Source organism: Sinohyriopsis cumingii, chromosome 8 (genome assembly GCF_028554795.1).
Source record: "Sinohyriopsis cumingii isolate HCF-2022 chromosome 8, ASM2855479v2, whole genome shotgun sequence".
Taxonomy (NCBI): Eukaryota; Metazoa; Mollusca; class Bivalvia; order Unionida; family Unionidae; genus Sinohyriopsis; species Sinohyriopsis cumingii.
This window is the reverse complement of record NC_142968.1, coordinates 41,500,579-41,519,777: the sequence shown is the minus strand read 5'-3', so window position 1 is coordinate 41,519,777 and position 19,199 is coordinate 41,500,579. Positions and strand designations below refer to the sequence as shown.

Genomic DNA, 19,199 nt, shown 5'->3' with positions numbered 1-19,199 from the left:
TGGCCGAATCCTAGACTTGAGCTCACACAGACAGAGGTGAGATGGCAGTGATCCATAACGGAGAGTGCTTTAGACCACTTGGCCACTCGGGGCCCCATGTGATTATGTAACGTTAGCCATACTTAACACACCAGAATGAATACAGATTTGTATTTGATTGCCAGTGATGTTGGTTGGGATGTTAGTGTTTTGCCTGTTGTATGTTTGTTTTTCATTCATTGCTTCTTCAGTATTTCATTACCCCCCCCCCCAACATCCCAATGCTATAGTGATTCAATTTGTATTTTTTATACACTTTTGTATTTTCATCTTGTCACTTGTTGCACCATTAATATATTGGACTATTTCTTGAAGCCTTATGAAACTTGGTATGTAGGTCCATATATAGACGAAAGTAATCAGGCATACCAAAAACTTGGTGTGACCTAATTTAATACTCAAGTGACTTTGTACTTCAGTTGTTCATTCATTGAACCGTCAGGATCTTGAATCATAATTCACCAATATTTATGAACATTGCCAGGTGATTTATCTCGACAAAAACAACTCAACCACATCATAACGAGGTCACTGTGACCTGATCTACATTTTGGTCTTCAGTGACTTTTGTATTTTCAGGTGTTTGTTCCTTATGTCCAAATATCTTCAATTCTATTGCACCTCCACTCCTGAAAATTGGTATCTATATAACATCTAGATGAAATTAACTCATTCATACCAAAATTAGGGCATTGTGACCTGATTTGCATGCTTGAATGACTTGAATATTTTTAACTATTCTTTACAACATCAGTAACTTGGGCTTGTTTTCAGTTACTACAGATTCCAGTTGCATTGTCTGAGAGAATTGGTTGGTATTTTTGTTATGAATTGTGACAGCAGTGTTCTTTCCTGCTAGCTGGTAACTACCAGTCATGCAGTGTGTGCCAGTAGCCAATGCATTCTTCCTATAACCTATCAGTGTCTGGGTCTTTATAGCACATGATGCTCTGAGCACACCTGTTATCTTTATGTCTATTGTGTAAGTCATACAAGACTATTTCCGTTATAGGTGTCATTTTTGAGAATTTGATTACACATACATTGAAATAGCACTTTATTTTACTCTTCATTAAAAAATATTTCTTGGAAGATCATTATTTAAATGCCTCAAGATATACAACTTGTTGTTGTAGGGTTTAGCGCCATTTTTCAGCACACAATAGGCTATACATGGCGGCCAGTAGTAATGGTGGAGGAAGAACCAGGGGAAACCCCCAGAAAGAACCACCGACCCACGAGAAGCTACTGGCAAGCTTTCTCACATACCCACATAGGCTGAATCCAAGACTCGAACTCATTCAGACAGAGGTTAGATGGCAGTGATCCGTAACGGAGAGCGCTTAAGACCACTCGGCCACTCAGGGCCCCCTCAAGATATACAACAAAATCACTGCTAAATACTTAAACATTTTTTCATGAAACCAGCAAAGGGGTGTGATCCGGTATCAATTGGATTGAATGTCATGCCATGATGTAACAGTAAAAAGAAGTGCCATGTATTGGACACAGTTTTCAACTACCCCTTGCACTGGTAGTGATTAGACCTAGCATTCTCTTTTCTTGATCCAGTTTTGTGCCAGGCTGCCATTTTAAAATTCAATAGCAATCAATAATTTTCATCTCTGAAACCTTCTGGGATAACAACTAAGGTACTCAACAACCCAAAATGAACAGGCTTAGGTAAACCTACCATAGTATTAAAATTTAGAACAACAATTAATATTTTATTTAAGATCAGTAAAGACACCTACATGACTACCAGTACATTGACTTCATTGACTTAATGAATGTTGAGAACCTTGTCCAGTTCTGTGAGAGAATTAATATGTTATTGTGTCTCAGGAATAATAACTTTATCATACAAATATTAGACCTATTTTAACACATGAATGACTTTCGAATTTCAGCAATTAATTATGTATGCCCTCAATAAGCTTCTCGTGGGTCAGTGGTTCCTTCCGGGTTTTTCCAGGGTTCTTCTTCCACCATTTATACTTGCCTATCTTGTGCTGAAAAATAGTGTTAAACACTATAACAACAACAACAAAAACAATGCCTTCAATAGTTTGGACCCTATTTCACCTACACATGAAAACTGGGTATGTGGATCATCTTAATTAGCTCAGCCATACCAACACTAGGTCATTGTGACCTTATACTCATGCTTGAGTGACTTTTTATTTGTAGCTATCTTTATGTTACACTCTCAGTATTTTAGACCCAATTGCAGCACCACTTGTGAAAATGCAATCCAGATGGATGTCAAGATGAGTAATCCTACCATATAAAAGTATTAGGTCATTGTGACCATATATTATGCTTGAGTTCCTTTATAGTTCCAGCTATCTGTATGTTACACTCTCAATATCTGTGACCCAATTTTACCAACACTTATGAAAATTGCAATCTGGATGCATATTAAGATGAGTAATCCTACAATATAAAAATATGTTGACCTGTTTTTGTTTTCAGCTATACTTAAATACACCATCATCATCTAATTTACCTAGTCATGAAACTTGGCATGTTGAGGCATCAAGTACAGTAGCTCAGCCATATCAAAACTAAGTCACTTTATCCCAGTTTTCGTACACAAATGACTTGTATTTTCAATTGTTTATTATAACCTCAGTTTCCTGGACCATACCAACACCCATGAAAATTGGAATGCAGATGAATAGCAAGAATGACACTTTTGCATAATTTACAGTCTTGAGTGTTTTCCTATTTACAATTTTGTATATTGTGGCTTCTTCTGATGTGCTTCTTTTGGTGAGGGGATTCATATTTACAAGTAAACACCTTTTTTCTCATTTGGAAAACAAAATCCTTTTAGTAGGCATTTGGAATATAATTTATGTATTTAAAACTGATCATGAAAGAATAATCATACATGGTTTTCTTTGTGATGATAATTGTCAGAGTACTAGTGAAAGACATGGAACCCTTTAGACATGGAACCCTTTAGTTATTTCATTTTCAGAAATACTCAACATTTCAGAAGTAATCAATCCTACACACTTAATCTTGCACCCCTAATGGAGTAATGTGTTTTGTCTGTGCTCTGCCAGCATTTATGCATTACTGTAACTTTTTCGTGCTTTTTAAGCAGGTAATGTGGATATTGTGACTTCCTCTGTTCATAACTCCATCTCTTTCTAGAACACTGAGTAGAAATTCAACAAACTTTGCACATAGGCAATCTCAAGGAGATGATTTAAGGTCATGTATAAAGAAATGCTATACAAAAATATATACAAAGGAAATATATAAAAAAATGCTATACAAAATATATACTCAAGTGTTTATTACCTTGACCCTTTTTGATATATTTTTACCACATAATGTACCATATAGTCACTTAGAAGTCAAATCCAACTGTAAAAAGCACTGACCTTGATCTGATATTGCATAATATGTCAGCAGATCAGGGTCTTTTTTGTCTGTTCTACTGATTGATCCTAACAAACTGCAGAGACTAGGATCTGCAGATGCATTATGTGATGGCAAATCTGGGTCTTTGCAGTCTGCAGATGGATCCAATTCATAAAAGATTTTACATATATATATATATATATATATATATATATATATATATACACACACAAATGGATTTCACTTTCAACCCCTGGGTGAGAGTTGGGGATGGGAGGGTTTCATTGGGTGGGTGGGTGGAGAATATGGTATAAAAAGCATGTGGATTTGCCATTTCTAGCCATGGAAGTGGCTCCAGTCATTAAGTTTTTTTTATTAATGTATTGCTTGCCTGGACCTAAAAACTGATTTTGCAAAAGTTTTATAATTCGACTTTGGATGTAATGTATATATCTGTTTTCATTTCAGATTTTATTGTTAATTGGCGGCTTCTGTTTTGTTATGGCAGTTTATGAGACGTTTGAATACATTCTTTGTTATGGAGAGGAGAAGAAAGAGCACACAAAATTAACTTCACTTGTTAAACGAGCCTACTATTTAACTAAACGTATATTAAGAGGGGAATCAAATAATCCATCTGAGACAACAGGTCTGCTCGCAAACACAGAAGAAAGGGAAGAAGACGAAATTCCCATGGATACATTCTCCAGCAACTATCAAGAACAGCTATTAGATTCATCTCAGTCATCTAATTTATGCAGTTCAGATAATACAACCGATTTGGAGCAACATAGGGGAGATAACTCTAATTCTGCAATCAGTAATGATACTGGGGCTGAGTCCCACAACAACAGGAAACATTGCAAAGAGCAGTCTCACAGGGGAGATAAATCTGATAATACACAGTTGGATCAGATTGATGAGTCATTCCTCTGATTCAATTTCAGCTGCACTTGAAGATTCTCACTGAATTTAGCTGTGATATATTTTGTGATTTTAGGAAAGAAGAAATAAAGTTATGGCAATGATTTGTGATAATGTCGGGACTGAGAGTGGATTACCAAGTAATCGATGGTTACCTAATCAGTTTTGTAATAATGTCCCTCAAGCTATGAGTAGCATAGACCCATATCCTCCGAAGCATAATTTGCCAGAAACTCATCATTTATACTATTTTCTTGAAACTATAAGAGTCATCCAGATCTGTAAGTTCATAATGAGATTGCAGATCAAGCTTGAAAATCATAACACTTTTAATCCTGAGATTTTGTTTGAACAAGTCACATTAGTTTTGAAAGGTTCTGATTGGTTGATGGTGGGAACTGAATCTTGGACTCTTGGTTCTGATTGGTTGATGGTGTGAACTGAATCTTGAACTCAAGCTCAGATTTAGGATTCAAGGTCTGTTCTTTGCTGTTTGCAGCAAGGATTGCTGTGTACATGAGAAACAATGATAACAGTATTCTTTGTATTTAATGGGTCCCATATTTCAAGTCCTAATTAAATGCTTATATTTAAATATTTCACTTTTCTTTATTTATTTATTTTTTTTAACTAGAAACTTCATATTGAATGAACTCCTTTTTGAAATGCGCTTATTCACACTCCTTATTTTTCTGAAATCATTATGCAGTAGGGAGATCAGGTTAAAAGAATTAATGGATTGATTCAGTAATTTAGTACATTTACTTCACTTCTATTGCTGGACAACACATCAGTAGTCATAATGTCAGATGTTGATGTGACTTTCTTATTAGTGCATTTAATTGTTAACATATTCCTACATGCTGTATGATACATCCATTATTTACTTTCAATTAGTTTTGAAAAGTTTAATGTGGATTATTCAGTAAGTTCTCACAAATGGTATTAAACACTCAGTGGCTCTCTTGATATAACATTGTTGTTTTCACTTTACTGACAATATGGTTAATGTAATTTTCTCTGTATAACATTGTTGTTTTCTCGACTTGACTGACAATATGGTTAATGTAATTTTCTCTGTATAACATTGTTGTTTTCTCGACTTGACTGACAATATGGTTAATGTAATTTTCTCTGTATAACATTGTTGTTTCGACTTTACTGACAGTTAATATAATTTGATCCCATTATAACACTTTTCTGATGGCAGTTTTTTATTTTAGGTGGCAGTGTTTTTGCATTTAGATCAGTTTTATGGACACTCTTGTATGTACAGTCATGCAGCTTGATGGCTCTATCAGGCATATGCAATCTGTGGCCTATAACCTGGTTTTATCCACTTATTTACATCATAGGGTTTGGCTTATCTAGTTTATGCTCTGGAGGAAGTTGCACATTACTGGGTTTCATATTTAATTCAGTGGAATTGGTCAGACTGATTTTACAGGAGTATTTTAGATGTTTTAAATGCCAAACAACTGGATGATTTATGCAGTTAATTATGGCATTTTTTAGAATGGCTTCCAACAAACAAAACATGTTGAAGGTGAAAGAGATATTAAGCCTCTCATAAAGTTTAAACAGTCATCATAAAAGAATAAAAAGGAGTGATCGGATTCTTGTGAGAAAAAAGCAGGAGAGGCAACAATTACATTAATTGGACATTATGATGTGTTAATTTTAGTATGTCTTGTGTTATGATAGATTGCCAGTGAAAATGACAAAAACAAAGATTATGTAAAGTTCAGAGGTCAAGGAAGAAACTAATAAGTTCCAGATTGGCTTGGAACTGCATTACTTTCTTAAACTGCACTGGAGGTCTTAGTGTACTTTACAAAAAATAATTGCTTTTGCTGCATCAGTCTTAGATCACACTTATGAACTTTTTAAATGCATGCTTTCCAAATTGACAATATCAGTACATATTTTGTTTGACCTTACTGAATATTGGTCTGCCATTTAGAAAAATACTGAACTGCCTTACTGGGGTTTTTGTTTTGGTTGATATGTTTGCCTGTATCAATCCTTAGGTGTACAGTTTTATTATAACCAGTAATATAATCATATTGTTTTAAATGTAGGAATTATAAAACTGAAATCCAATTAACCAAAATTCTTTATATTCTGATTTGTTTTAATATGGATGTGTTTAGTTGAAAATGAATTTTTTTTGACTGATTGACTGAATGAAATCCACTGAGGCATAATATTCAAATTAATGGTATTTTTCTGATGGCTGTATTTGATATATGCTGGTTTTATATCCTTTTGTGTTTCAATCATGGAAATGTTAACAGACGTAATGAAATATTTTGTGCAAGAGAGGGAGAGAAAGAAAAGAGAGAGAGTCATATCTCTGGTAATGATTATATTATAATTTTGAAAGCATGGTATTTTCTAAAAGTAGCATTTTGATCTAAACAGTAAAACATGTAAAAATATTAAATATTTTAAAATAAGAACAAAAAAAAATTTTTTGGGAAAAATCTTTCCTACATAAATTCAAACTTCCATTATTCTCTAAATCAGAATTTTAAAAACCTTGAGGAAAAAAATCAAATTAGTTGTTGTGAATAACAAATAGAAGTAAGGTTTAACAAAAGATTTAACATGAGGTCCTGATGTCACTCAGCTGGGTTCCATAACTTAACATTTGAACAGTTTGCTAAGACGACTTATGCGGTAGCGTAAAAACACAACCCTATGTAAACTTTTGCCTAAACTTGATCTCGTGTCAATTTCACCCATTTTGCTATGGTCTGTTAAATGTTCTTTCCATGGATAGAGACCGTATGCATATACCTCTCTCAAGATTCTAATTGTACAAAGATCTTGATGATGTAAACCTATTCACCAAGTTTTATCAAAATCAAAAATAGAAGTATAGTCTCTGGAGAGGTAACAAGTTCAGCCAATCAGATACAACTCACCTCATCGATTTGAGCAAATGCAATTTATTATAGAACTTGAGATCAGGATGATAAGCTAAAAAGGTTAATACTAAATTTAAAAAAGTCAGATCAAAATTCAGTCCCCAGATTGGTTAAAACCCCAGCCAGTCTGATGCATGACAACCTGATAAATGTGTAGATCATGCCCATATCAAAGTCATCCAAATATCTTGAAGATCTCAGACTATGTAACGAGTTTGATCAATACCTGATCATAATTAGAATTACTAGAGTGTTCATGACCTTATCCAATCAAACGTAAGCAAATGGAACTTGCTCATATCCAGGAAATGGAACTTGCTCATATCCAGGAAATGGAACTTGCTCATATCCAGGAAATGGAACTTGCTCATATCCAGGAAATGGAACTTGCTCATAATTGTTCCTATCCAGGATCTTGCTAACTAAAACCTATTGACCAAGTTTGATAAAAACAAAAGATTCGGAAATACATTTCCTAGAGTGGTAACAAGTAATAAGCCAATCAGACATGGCACACATTTGACCATGTCACAATGATTTTTATACAAAGAGCAACAAGGGATGTTAATGATAGAATTGAATCTTAAGAAATAAATGCAATCTGAATTATTCTTCAAATAAAGTTGGGATAATCCATTTAGAGTTATGTTACAATTACTACAAAAAAGGTACCATGTGTGTTCTCTTATAAGTTGAACCCAACTGCAAACTGCACAGACCCAGATCTGCCATCGCATAATGTGGTGGCAGATCTGGGTCTGTGCAGCTTCTTAGGAGTAATCAGTAAAACCAACAACACACATCCTTATCTGCCAGTGCATTATGTGATGACAGATCAGGGTCTACGTTTTCAGTTGGATTTGACGTATAAGTAAGTATGTATGGTATCCTTGATAGCCTCAAAATGAGCTGTTCACTGATTTGACAAAATAAATCACACACTATCACAGTAAATAATTACTTTTGCTTTTAGGAACTATTTATTAATGGAAGCATATAAGAAATTACATCTCCCATTTTTCTGTGCTAGGAATTTTTGAGAATCATAGCAGTCATTGTGTGTCTGTTTCCAATAAATACAACAATTTGAACAACAAATGATTAAGAAAGGGTAATGCATTATAAATTCCAATAAATAATGAGATAGCTGTGTTGTAGTTTTTACATGTTTTACTCTAATGTAAAATGTTGAATTATGATTTTATCAGTTGATTAATTAATCTTGAGTGTCTTCCCAGGAAATTTGTTGAGATGAGATTATTAAATGATTTTTAAAGGCTTCTTCATCTTGTACAACATCAAATATATACATGCATTTCTTTTGTACCGACTATATAGTGTGACTGAAACTTTCTAAAGCTGTGGAATTGCCTTTTAGTGTACAAAGCTTCCAAATGATAAATCCGGTGTATTTAGTGAACATTTTAATTTCCTTAAAATATTTTGAGGCTAATTTTGATGTATTTACCAGTACCGGTATACTTTGTTCTGTTTTAGGTTTAATGATTTTGATTTTGTACATTTTTATTGAAGAAAGCTTAGAGATTACATTTGTTGGAGAGAGATTTTATGTATATTTTATGTTTTCTGCTTTATTAACTTCAGCTTCTGGTTTGTTTATTCCATTTAAACCAGACCTAGGGAATTGACAGACTAGCTTATATCACTCTGTAGTATTCACATGCCCTCTCAAAAAGCATTGAGGATTAAAAAAATGCACAAAACATATTTATTTCTTTTATTGATTTCTAACTGATGACCAGAGTGTCCCCCAGAGATCTCTAAACACTGTCGAATTATTGACATATTAAAGCAAATGGAAGCCATTGATTTAAACAGGCAGACAGACTATTAACTGTTTTATTTATGGCTTCTAATAGAGTCCATTAGAATAGAAATTGTGTCATCTTCATCCATTATTTGCAATGTCTAGTTTTAATATTTTCTAAAACAAATTGAACTAATAAAAAGGAGGAACACATGTTTCACCTGTTCAAAGAGATGTAACTCCAAAATGTATGGAATTATTGAGATCTTCAAAAACAGTGAACTATATCACATCTTTTGCTTGAAACCATAGACTCTCCCGTGCAAATATATCAACTGTGTTATGAAAGAAACTCTTGTTTGGATCAAAACACCAACAAGATGACAGTGTTTGGGACCCCTTGCAACAATCAGGTTAGAAATTATAAATCAATGAATGAAAAACTAAGTTTTTTGCATTTTTTATATCCTTAATTTGTTTGTTTTTTAGGTAGAGGGGTACAAACAAACGAGGTATGCAAATACTTTAGAAACATGAATATGAATGGTTATGATTGCTGCAATTTCATATACATTTTAAGAAGTCATGCAGTTTTTTTATTGTTAGCTCTACTTGTTATTGTCCTCTGTCTGTTAGTTTTTAATTGCTACTCTTAAACTACTTGGAGTATTGCCATGAAAATTTATACACACATTCATCTCCAGGTCTGTTTGGTTGTAAATGAAAATACTTACATTATGACCACCAGTGTGGCCATCTTGAAAATCTTGTTATCACCACTCTTCCTAAACAGATGGTCAGCATGGGGTTTTCACTAAAAGACATTTTATGATGTCTAGTTGGTCCTTAATGAAAATGGTGCCAATCTGATGTCTGATCACCATGGCAGCCCTCTTGAGAATCTTGTTATTCCTACACCTTCTAAATGGATGGTCATACACAATGGAATTTATACTAAAAGACTTCCAGTGATGTCTCATTAGTCACATTGAAAATGCAGTGGTGCAGCCAGGGGGCATGAATTATGCAGAATTTGAATGAATTCACATACTTGGAGAGCAGTCATGCATGAGAACTTGTGCAAACTGGTTTAAAGTCATACATATAAAAATGTACTTTGTGCTGTATACAATGTTTATTTAGCTAAAGTGCTTGTTGCAATATAAATCATGGTAGAGGCCTCATAGTGCTTGTCATGACGTATATTTTTAAAGGTAACTGTTTACACATCTGGGTACTTTGGCTTGACATAAATGGTTGTTAAATTAAATTTGAGAATATTTGTCCTAGAACAAGCATTGTATTGTTGTTTTAACCATGCATTCCTCAAGGATGTAAAGCCTAACCCTAATACAACATTATGAAACATATGAAATCTGGCATAGTAGACAGAAGAGCACTGATGCAAGAAAGTGAAACTTTGACTAGCTCATGCTAGTAAGAAATCTTTTTTTGGTGCAAAGATATCCAGAAGACTTATGAGCTGCGGAAAATTGAATATAACGACTATCTTGTTCAAGCTGACTAAGCTGACAGCTCACTTTGCAACGGTTTCTTGCCGCATAATAATATTATTATACAAATATGGATCATATTACCACAGAAACCATCCATACGCTAATGCATATACAGCTAGAGGAGAAATTTTTGAAGATTTTGATTTTGACAGAACTTAAACAAAACAGAATGTTAAATAAACATTGGAAAAATGTCCATTTCATTGTTCCCCCCTTCTGATAAAATCCTGTCAGCATCTCTAAAAATGTTGCTGATCTGATGTGCAATATGGCTACCAGAGTGGCCATCTTCGGAATCTGAATGATACAGTGCAGGGCCAGTTACGGCATAAAATTGCACCGGAAGAGAGGGCCACTAAAAAGTTTTTAGAATTGTTCAAGAGCTGTCTTGAAGCTCTCCACTCTTGATGCACACCCAACACTGTCACTGTTAAAGATTATTACAATCTACAGTTTTTACGATGAAAGAATTTCTAAATTGTTCTGCAATACATTGCTGAATTATGAAACATCTACTTTTACTTGTTACTTGTTTTTCTACAATATTTATAGTTTCAAAATTAAGAAAAGTTTTGGCTTTTTTGTCTTAATGGATGGTCATATTAACGTGGGTTTTCACTGAAAGACTTATTATATGCTCATTTATTTCTGTTAACTTTGCATTGTCAGAATCTTCAGTATTTTACGATATTGCACACCTTCATATAGCATTCACATACATAAAGGAACTACTTTCTATTGTAAACAAACAATGGATGCAGATGCCAGCACTTTTGATTTGTAAACAAATCATGTGTACTTGCGTAGTATGCACTTTAAGTATTTGGATGATTAAATTTGTTTCTGAATGAAGTAAAGCTGATGTTTTGTGGACTGCCACATACCAGCTGCTTTGGCACATTTCGCGTTAACTATTTTGATACAATGTTTTGGATTTAGGCTAGCTATACAGTAGACGCCAGAAAGGGTCCTTACAAATAACATACAAGTGATAAGGCATACACTGTCTTCTTTAGCTGGCAATAAGAATGGCAAAAAAATATACTTAAAGTTTTACATCCTGAATTTCCTCAAAATGTACTTTTTTAGTTCTGCAAGTCCGAATTACATGAGCCATGTCATAGGTTCACAATCTTGATTACACATTTTTAAATTATACTGTTATTTTGAATATAAGTACAATAACATCCTCCTTACTGCACTCAAAAATGAAATAAGCATTAAATTCCATAGTGTCCTTATAATAATTGCAATTGAAAAACTTCATATTTTTCCCACATTATGATTACAACCATTCAATGACAGATACAGAAATACATTTGCAGATGTCAACACATTTCTCCCTCGCTTCTTCAATCTGATGTATTTCATGTGGAATTGTCACATATAAATCCAGTCCATAATCACACAATTTTTTAGAATTGTGAAAAAAAATCAAAATCTGTTCATTCCAGATCAAATGGAAAAGTTGTTGTAATGTGCATTCATTCACAATATGACTCCGAATTTCAGTTTTAACTAGACATGCCATTTTCTTTCGAACATTATGTTGAGTGTGCAACTAAGTTCAAATTTATCTGGGTGCAGTTGTTTGCACAGTAATAATGTTGTTGGTGTGTAATGATGAATCTGCACTTGTGTATTTAGTTTGGAATATGGCATACATTCAGTTACTTTCGTTTCTTGTAGTGTATTTTGTTAATATAATTAAGCATTAGGTAGAATAAGAAAATGAGCACATAATAAAAAGGTTACTGCATTTGTATGGAAAAATATATGAACTCATTTTGTTGGATGGATATACTGCATTCCCAAGGTTGTGCAGTATTTACATCCGAAAAACTCGTTCATATTTTCCCATACAGATGCAGTAATCTATAGTATGTCTTGTTTGTCTTGAATGAAAATGGTGCTTATCTGTCATCCAGTCTATCAGTGATGGCAGCCATCTTTAAAATTTTGTTATTATTTCTTCTCCTCAATGGATGAATATATCAACATAGGATTTTCATTCAAAGGCTTTTTATTATGTCTAGTTGGTTTTAAATGAAAATGGTGCTGATCTGACATCACTATGGTTGCTGCAGCAGGCATCTTGAAAATCTTGTTATCACTACCTCTCCTGAATTAATGGTCACGTCAGCATAGTGTTTTCACTGAAAGACTTCTTATGATGTGTAGCTGGTCCTAAACAGTGCTGAACTGACAATGGCCATCATGGCAGTCATCTTAAAAATCTTGCCTGAGTTCTACTTAAACAGATAGTTATATTGTTCTGGGGTTTTCACCAGACGACATTTTCAGTGCCCAGTTGGTCTTAAATGAAATTGGTGCCAATCTGACCTCCATCTTGAAAGTCTTGTTATTGCTACTCCTGAATGGAGAATTGTATCTTTACAGTATTTTTTATCTCTACTCTTCTCCCTCTGTATCAACATACAAATATCTTGAATGAAAATGGTGCCAGTTACATATCTAATATGGCTGTTTTGATGACTGTCTTAGAAATATTGTTGGCACTGCTCCCCTGAATAGATGATTATTTTGCCACTGGATTTTCACCAACAGACTTCTAATGATGTCTGCTTTATTCTAAATAAAAATGGTGCACAGCTGACAACACTGTTTAATTTGAAAATCTTGTTATCATTGATGAATATCAGAGATAGTTCCAACAGAAGAAATAGTATTGAATTCCTTTAAATTATTTTGACCCATTAGCATCAGTACTTTTAAGGGACTCTTGTTTTGCATTTTGAGATTTATTTTTAACCTTGAGTGTGTTTTGATGATAAATTATTTTTAATAGTTAATTTCTTTCATGTCTCATGTATATTGTTGGTCATATTTACTGATTTCCCTGAATTGTTAGTCATATTTACTGATTTCCCTGAAATGTTTTCAGTTTGAAGTATCTGTGTTAGAATACTACTATAAAAATGTAATTATTTTATGCTTTTTGAAGTCCCGAGGCATCAGCAATGATTGATGTCATGTGTAGGTGACAGATTGTTGTTTGCTGTTCACATTTGGTCTTTAATTTGTTATGCAAAGTGATAAACCAAGTTAAACTCCTTTTTTTACTGCATGTTATGGAAATTGCTTAAAATGTATCTATTACAAGTGCCCCCAAACTTTAAAGGGGGGAAAAACATGCCTAATTAGATTAATTATGTTATAAAGTTAAAAAATGGCCAGAAATCTGTAATTCAATCACAGTATTTTGCACAGAGCAATAGGCAGCAAGGATTTTGTAGAACTATTCACTCACATGAAGTAAAATGCTTGTAAATAGTATTTTGCCCAAAGCAATAGGCAGCAAGGATTTTGTGGAAATATTTACTCACATTAAGTAAATGTACATTTTCAAAATGAATTTCAGCTCATGACATGGAACTAATGACCATTTTGAACTAGAAGAATTCACTTCGTCTCGGATGATATGTCATCTCAGATGCTGACATTTGTTGAAAAGAGTACATAGATGTGCAATGGCAAATTCTGTAATATTTCTAAGGTGATTTTCTACTTCTTGAGCATTCACTAATTGCATTGTAATAATGTCTAGTAGGTTATTAGTAATTCATTAATCTGTGTCTTGATGGGCAATTGGTTATCTGATAGATATTTCATCTGAGTGGTTTATTGTGAATGGTTACATTAGATAACCATGATTAGACTTAGATCATTTTTGTACTTCAAATATTGTGATGTTTTGATAGAATTTTCCTTTTGTATGGCTCCTCCATAGACAATACTCTTTGGGTTTAAATAAAGAGTTTTTCAATATCATTAAATTTACATCGGTTTTTAATTTTTTTTAATAAAAAAACACATTTGATCATAAATAAAGTAAATATTTGCTGCATCCAAATTAATTCTGTATATAGTATCTATCATTAACTGTATGTAGCACAAGTTTGACCTGATTCATGTAAAGTTTATTTTGAAATACATTTTTAAAACATGGTTTTTCTATTATTTTCATGTTATCTGTTAAACAAACCTTTTGAGCATATTTTACATGCAGATAATTTGTACAGATTTTTATGTTTCTAGTCTTTCCTTCCAAAGTAAACATTTTCGTGTACTGTTGCAGATGTTTACCCAGTCAATTAACTAATATAATATATACTTGTAAAAATTTATAATATAAACTTGTAAAAATTTATACATCAATTTTACTTCAATTCCTTTAAAAATCTACAGCAGTATAACAAAAATGTTATATTAAAGTTCATTCCTTATATTAAAAAACTGGTCTTATGGAAAGAAATTTATTAATGGGGAAAGGGGTTTAATATTTGTTAAGTAGATAATTCGTGTTGAATACCAAGAGAGTGCAATTGTTAAATATATCTGTGATTTCTTTTTATTATGCTTTGTTTGGCTCTTATATTGAGGGTCTGTTTTCCGCAGTGTTGATGCTACATACTGTTAACATGGTGTTGAGTTTTTATGCATCTGTAACATTTATTAATGTTAAACAAGTACAGCTTGTGGATGAGGTTTGTGGAACCAAATATGGATAGAAACTTCAAAAGATTCTTGTTGCTTTATTTTGACTTTCATTATTTGGAAAGTTATTAACTTAGTTATTGGTCTGAAGAAAAAAAATGATTAAAATTGTAACCCAAATTATATTGTAAACACCAACACAATTATTCAGTTAGGTCTCAAGAAATGACAACTCAGCAAAACTAATACGATTTTTGCTGAACACAGGTTAATGGGAAATAAGAAAAAGCAGTCACTTTTCTAGCCACTTGTTGAGATTATGTTAATTTTTTTCTTTATTAAAGTTCTTCAGGAATGCTTTGACCATGGGCTTGACATGGAGGCTCTGATATTCTTTAGAATTTCACTCTCAATGTCTTAATTACTAGCATGCTATTACTGAGAAATTTTTTAGAGCTGCAGTGATGTATTTTGACATGTACAGGGTGTACTAATGTATAATGTGCACCCCGTTTTTCAACCCAGAATGAAGTAGAAAGCATTCAAAACAAAAAGCTACACAGTGATGTGAAATTAAATGAGTTTAATAACATAATCAATCAGAGAACAAGACTAATGAGGTTTGTAAGCATTATTTAATTCTTTAAAAAGACTAGTAAACATTTTATTTTTAAAAATAAAATTATATGATGTAGATTCAGTGACATGAACCTTTCATCGGATTGATTTGGAGAAGAAAAAAGAATTTTGTTTACCCTTTTCTGAAAATAAGTTGTTGTTGTTGTTGTTGTTGTAGGGTTTAACACCATTTTTCAGCACACGATAGGCTATACATGGCGGCCAGTATTAATGGTGGAGGAAGAACCCGGGAAAACCCCGGAAAGAACCACTGACCCACGAGAAGCTACTGGCAAGCTTTCTCACATACCCACATTGGCTGAATCTGAGACTCGAACCCATGCAAACAGAGGTGAGATGGCAGTGATCCGTAATGGAGACTGCGTTAGACCACTCGGGGCCCCTCTGAAAATAAGAAACTTAGGTTCAAAAAGTGCACATTATACACACTAATATACCATATAAATGATAAGCAAATTAGACTTGCTGAAATTGGGCAAGTTAAAAAAATGGAAAACCTCTGAATTATTGATATAAAGTAATGAATGATTGGTTGATTTTGTTTTGTGGGTTTAACACCATTTTCAGAACGTGATAGGCTATATGTTGTGGTGGGTAAATTTGGTGGAGTAAGAACCCGGGTGGAACCCAGAAAGAACCACCAGCCAATGGGAAGCTACTGGCAAGCTTTCTCACATACCCATGTTGGCCAAGCTGATACTTGAACCCATGTGGACAGAGGTGAGCACTTTAGACCACTCGGCCAGCCAGGGCCCTTGTAAGGAAATTAAATGTATTAACAATTCACGAGGGAATTACCCATACCAAACCTGATGACTTCACGTGTAAATTAATCTTCTTCAGAGTGCAATAAATGACATATACTATACGGCGGATAGTCAAATTTTATAGCCATATCATGTAAGATTCAGTATTATTTTTAAGGGACTGCTACATCACTTACTTTAGTGGATGATTGAATTTTTTAAAGTAGCCTTCAGATAGTGTGCTATGTTCAGTTGATGGAAAATAAGTACATTTTGTCATATCAAATGTGCTATGTCTGAATGATGGAAAATAAGTACATTTTGTCATATAAAGTGTACTGTGTCTGAATGATGGAAAATAAGTACATTTTGTCATATAAAGTGTACTGTGTCTGAATGATGGAAAATAAGTACATTTTGTCATATAAACTGTACTGGGAGTCATTTTCATTCAAAATAAAATTTTGAAACTTTAGAGGAATATAGTGTTATAGGGTCTTACATGTTTGATTCTGTACATCAGGTCGTGGTGGCTACATTAGCTTATATCATCAAGTAAGATGAATAGAATTTTACAGTACATTTAAGTAGCACATCCTAAGGGAATATGGTGTATAATTATTTTGTGGGGTAAGTAGTACATCATAAGGGAATATAGTGTATAATTATTATTTGGTAAGTAGGACATCATAAGGGAATATGGTGTACAATTATTATTTGGTAAGTAGGACATCATAAGGGAATATGGTGTATAATTATTATTTGGTAAGTAGGACATCATAAGGGAATATGGTGTATAATTATTATTTGGTAAGGAGGACATCATAAGGGAATATGGTGTATAATTATTATTTGGTAAGTAGGACATCATAAGGGAATATGGTGTATAATTATTATTTGGTAAGTAGGACATCATAATGGAATATGGTATATAATTATTGTTATTTGGTAAGTAGTACATTATAAGGGTATAGGGTGTATAATTATTTAGCAAGTAGTACATCATAAGGGAACATGGTGTACACTTATTGTTATATGGGTTGCTGCAATGGCTGAGGGCAGTTTATTATTTTGTAAATTATTTAACACTTTAAAATATCATCCTTTTTTATACTTAGTTTTTTTTCAGAAAGATTAACTTTATGTATTCAATTTTTGTAAATATTTTTTGGCAGAATAGTGCTTTTTAATATTTAATTATTTGAGATTGTTTAGTGATTCGTTTTTGCACTAGACAGAGGTGAATATATATTGTTTGCATTCTTTCAAATGACTTGTTTAATACTGATTTACTGTTCTGTTACTAATGTTACTAGATCCAACAATGTAAAAATCACCTACTTAATAAATTAAATTTCATTGATTGTTATCCAGTTCATGATATCATTTTGATTTAAAATAATTTTGAAAAGATTGAGAATGATAGGATCATTGAGAAATTATGAATAGATATTAATTCTGAAATTATGCCAAAAAATTGGCAGCAACCTCAGGACCTACAGTCATGAAATGGTCAGAGTACAAAACCTTGACAAGTGTCTTGTGTGGTTTGAGCACGAAAAATGCTGGGTAATCTTATGAGTAAATCTACATGCTCTCAAAGATTGTTAAAGACTAAATATGTTTTTGAATTTTGGAAAATTCAGTTCGAGCTAAATTTTCTGTGCTCTGCGTTTTCATGAATATAAGTCCAGCTCGTCACATAATGAAATGATAGCATTTTGTTTAATACCCATCTGGAAATGTTTTATGTCTTTAAATTGGAGAAAGCTTTAAAGCAGAGAACATGTGTTCACCCTTGTGTTCATATTACAGATGGTGCTATGGAAAAACAGTTCAGCAACTAATGCAATAAAGTTATACATACAACAGCCTGGATCTTAAATGTTTCTTGTCTTCAAAGGTGCATATACAGATATATGATGGCCCATGAAGATAATCCCCACCACCACCACCACACATTAGGCAGATAGTTATTATCCTTTATATTCCTTGAATCATGCATTTCAGTTTAATGCAAACCAAAAATAGTCTTCACCTTCTGAATATTTTTTATCCATTACAGACATGCCAACCCTGACGAGTCCGTCTCAGTAAGGCAGTTGATATTTTCCCCATAAGATTTACTAGTTTTCAGTAATGTTTAACAAAATATCAATAACTGCATTGTAAAGCTGGAAAATGTAATTAAAAGTTTGACATATCGACGATAAACATTATGTTCAACTGAAAAGTTTGTAAAGTACACATAGACTTTATTTACGATTAGTACATTTGCAAAACTCTATTTCCAAACCCTATGCAACTCAATGGCTTATTGCTATCTCTCAACTTAACATTATTCTTGGAAATTCTTTTCCATTTCACATGATGACGGCAATCAAATCTCCCGCCACGAGACATACTCAAATTGACACGTGGCGTCCAATAAACATAATTTTGTCCTATCCAACTTTTGTTCACAAGAATCTGAATACTCAATTTTATTCTTCTGTGTTATTAAAAATTTTCTAGAAGCATTTTTTTCCCTTTCGTCTTAAACATCACTTTCTGGATGCCATTTTAAAAAATTCTATGATCAACAGTTTGATCATGCAGATGCTTCACATGAACATATGGGTGTAGTTTAAAGTGTCTGGGGTCTGCTGTAAAGTTAGTCTGGTTCCCTGACTAAATTTACTAAGTCTAAGATGAAACCCGGCTCCAGATAAAACACATATGAACCAATTATCCAGATTTTTCGGTAATGATCATTTTCCCGTAGGTTTTGCTAGTATGTTGTAAGTCCATATTTTAA

At 33.2% G+C, this 19,199-nt stretch overlaps 1 protein-coding gene across 1 annotated transcript in view; it reads left to right on the top strand.

Moving 5' to 3' along the window:
- Window positions 1–18,273, top strand: part of LOC149793349 (proprotein convertase subtilisin/kexin type 7-like) — a 78,481-nt gene extending 60,208 nt beyond the window's left edge. The window contains exon 17 of the mRNA XM_089967336.1: window positions 3,886–18,273. Within this exon, the coding sequence (XP_089823462.1) occupies window positions 3,886–4,353 (468 nt within the window). The 3' untranslated portion in view covers window positions 4,354–18,273. The remainder of the gene's footprint in view (window positions 1–3,885) is intronic.
- The last annotated feature ends 926 nt before the right edge of the window (window positions 18,274–19,199 follow it).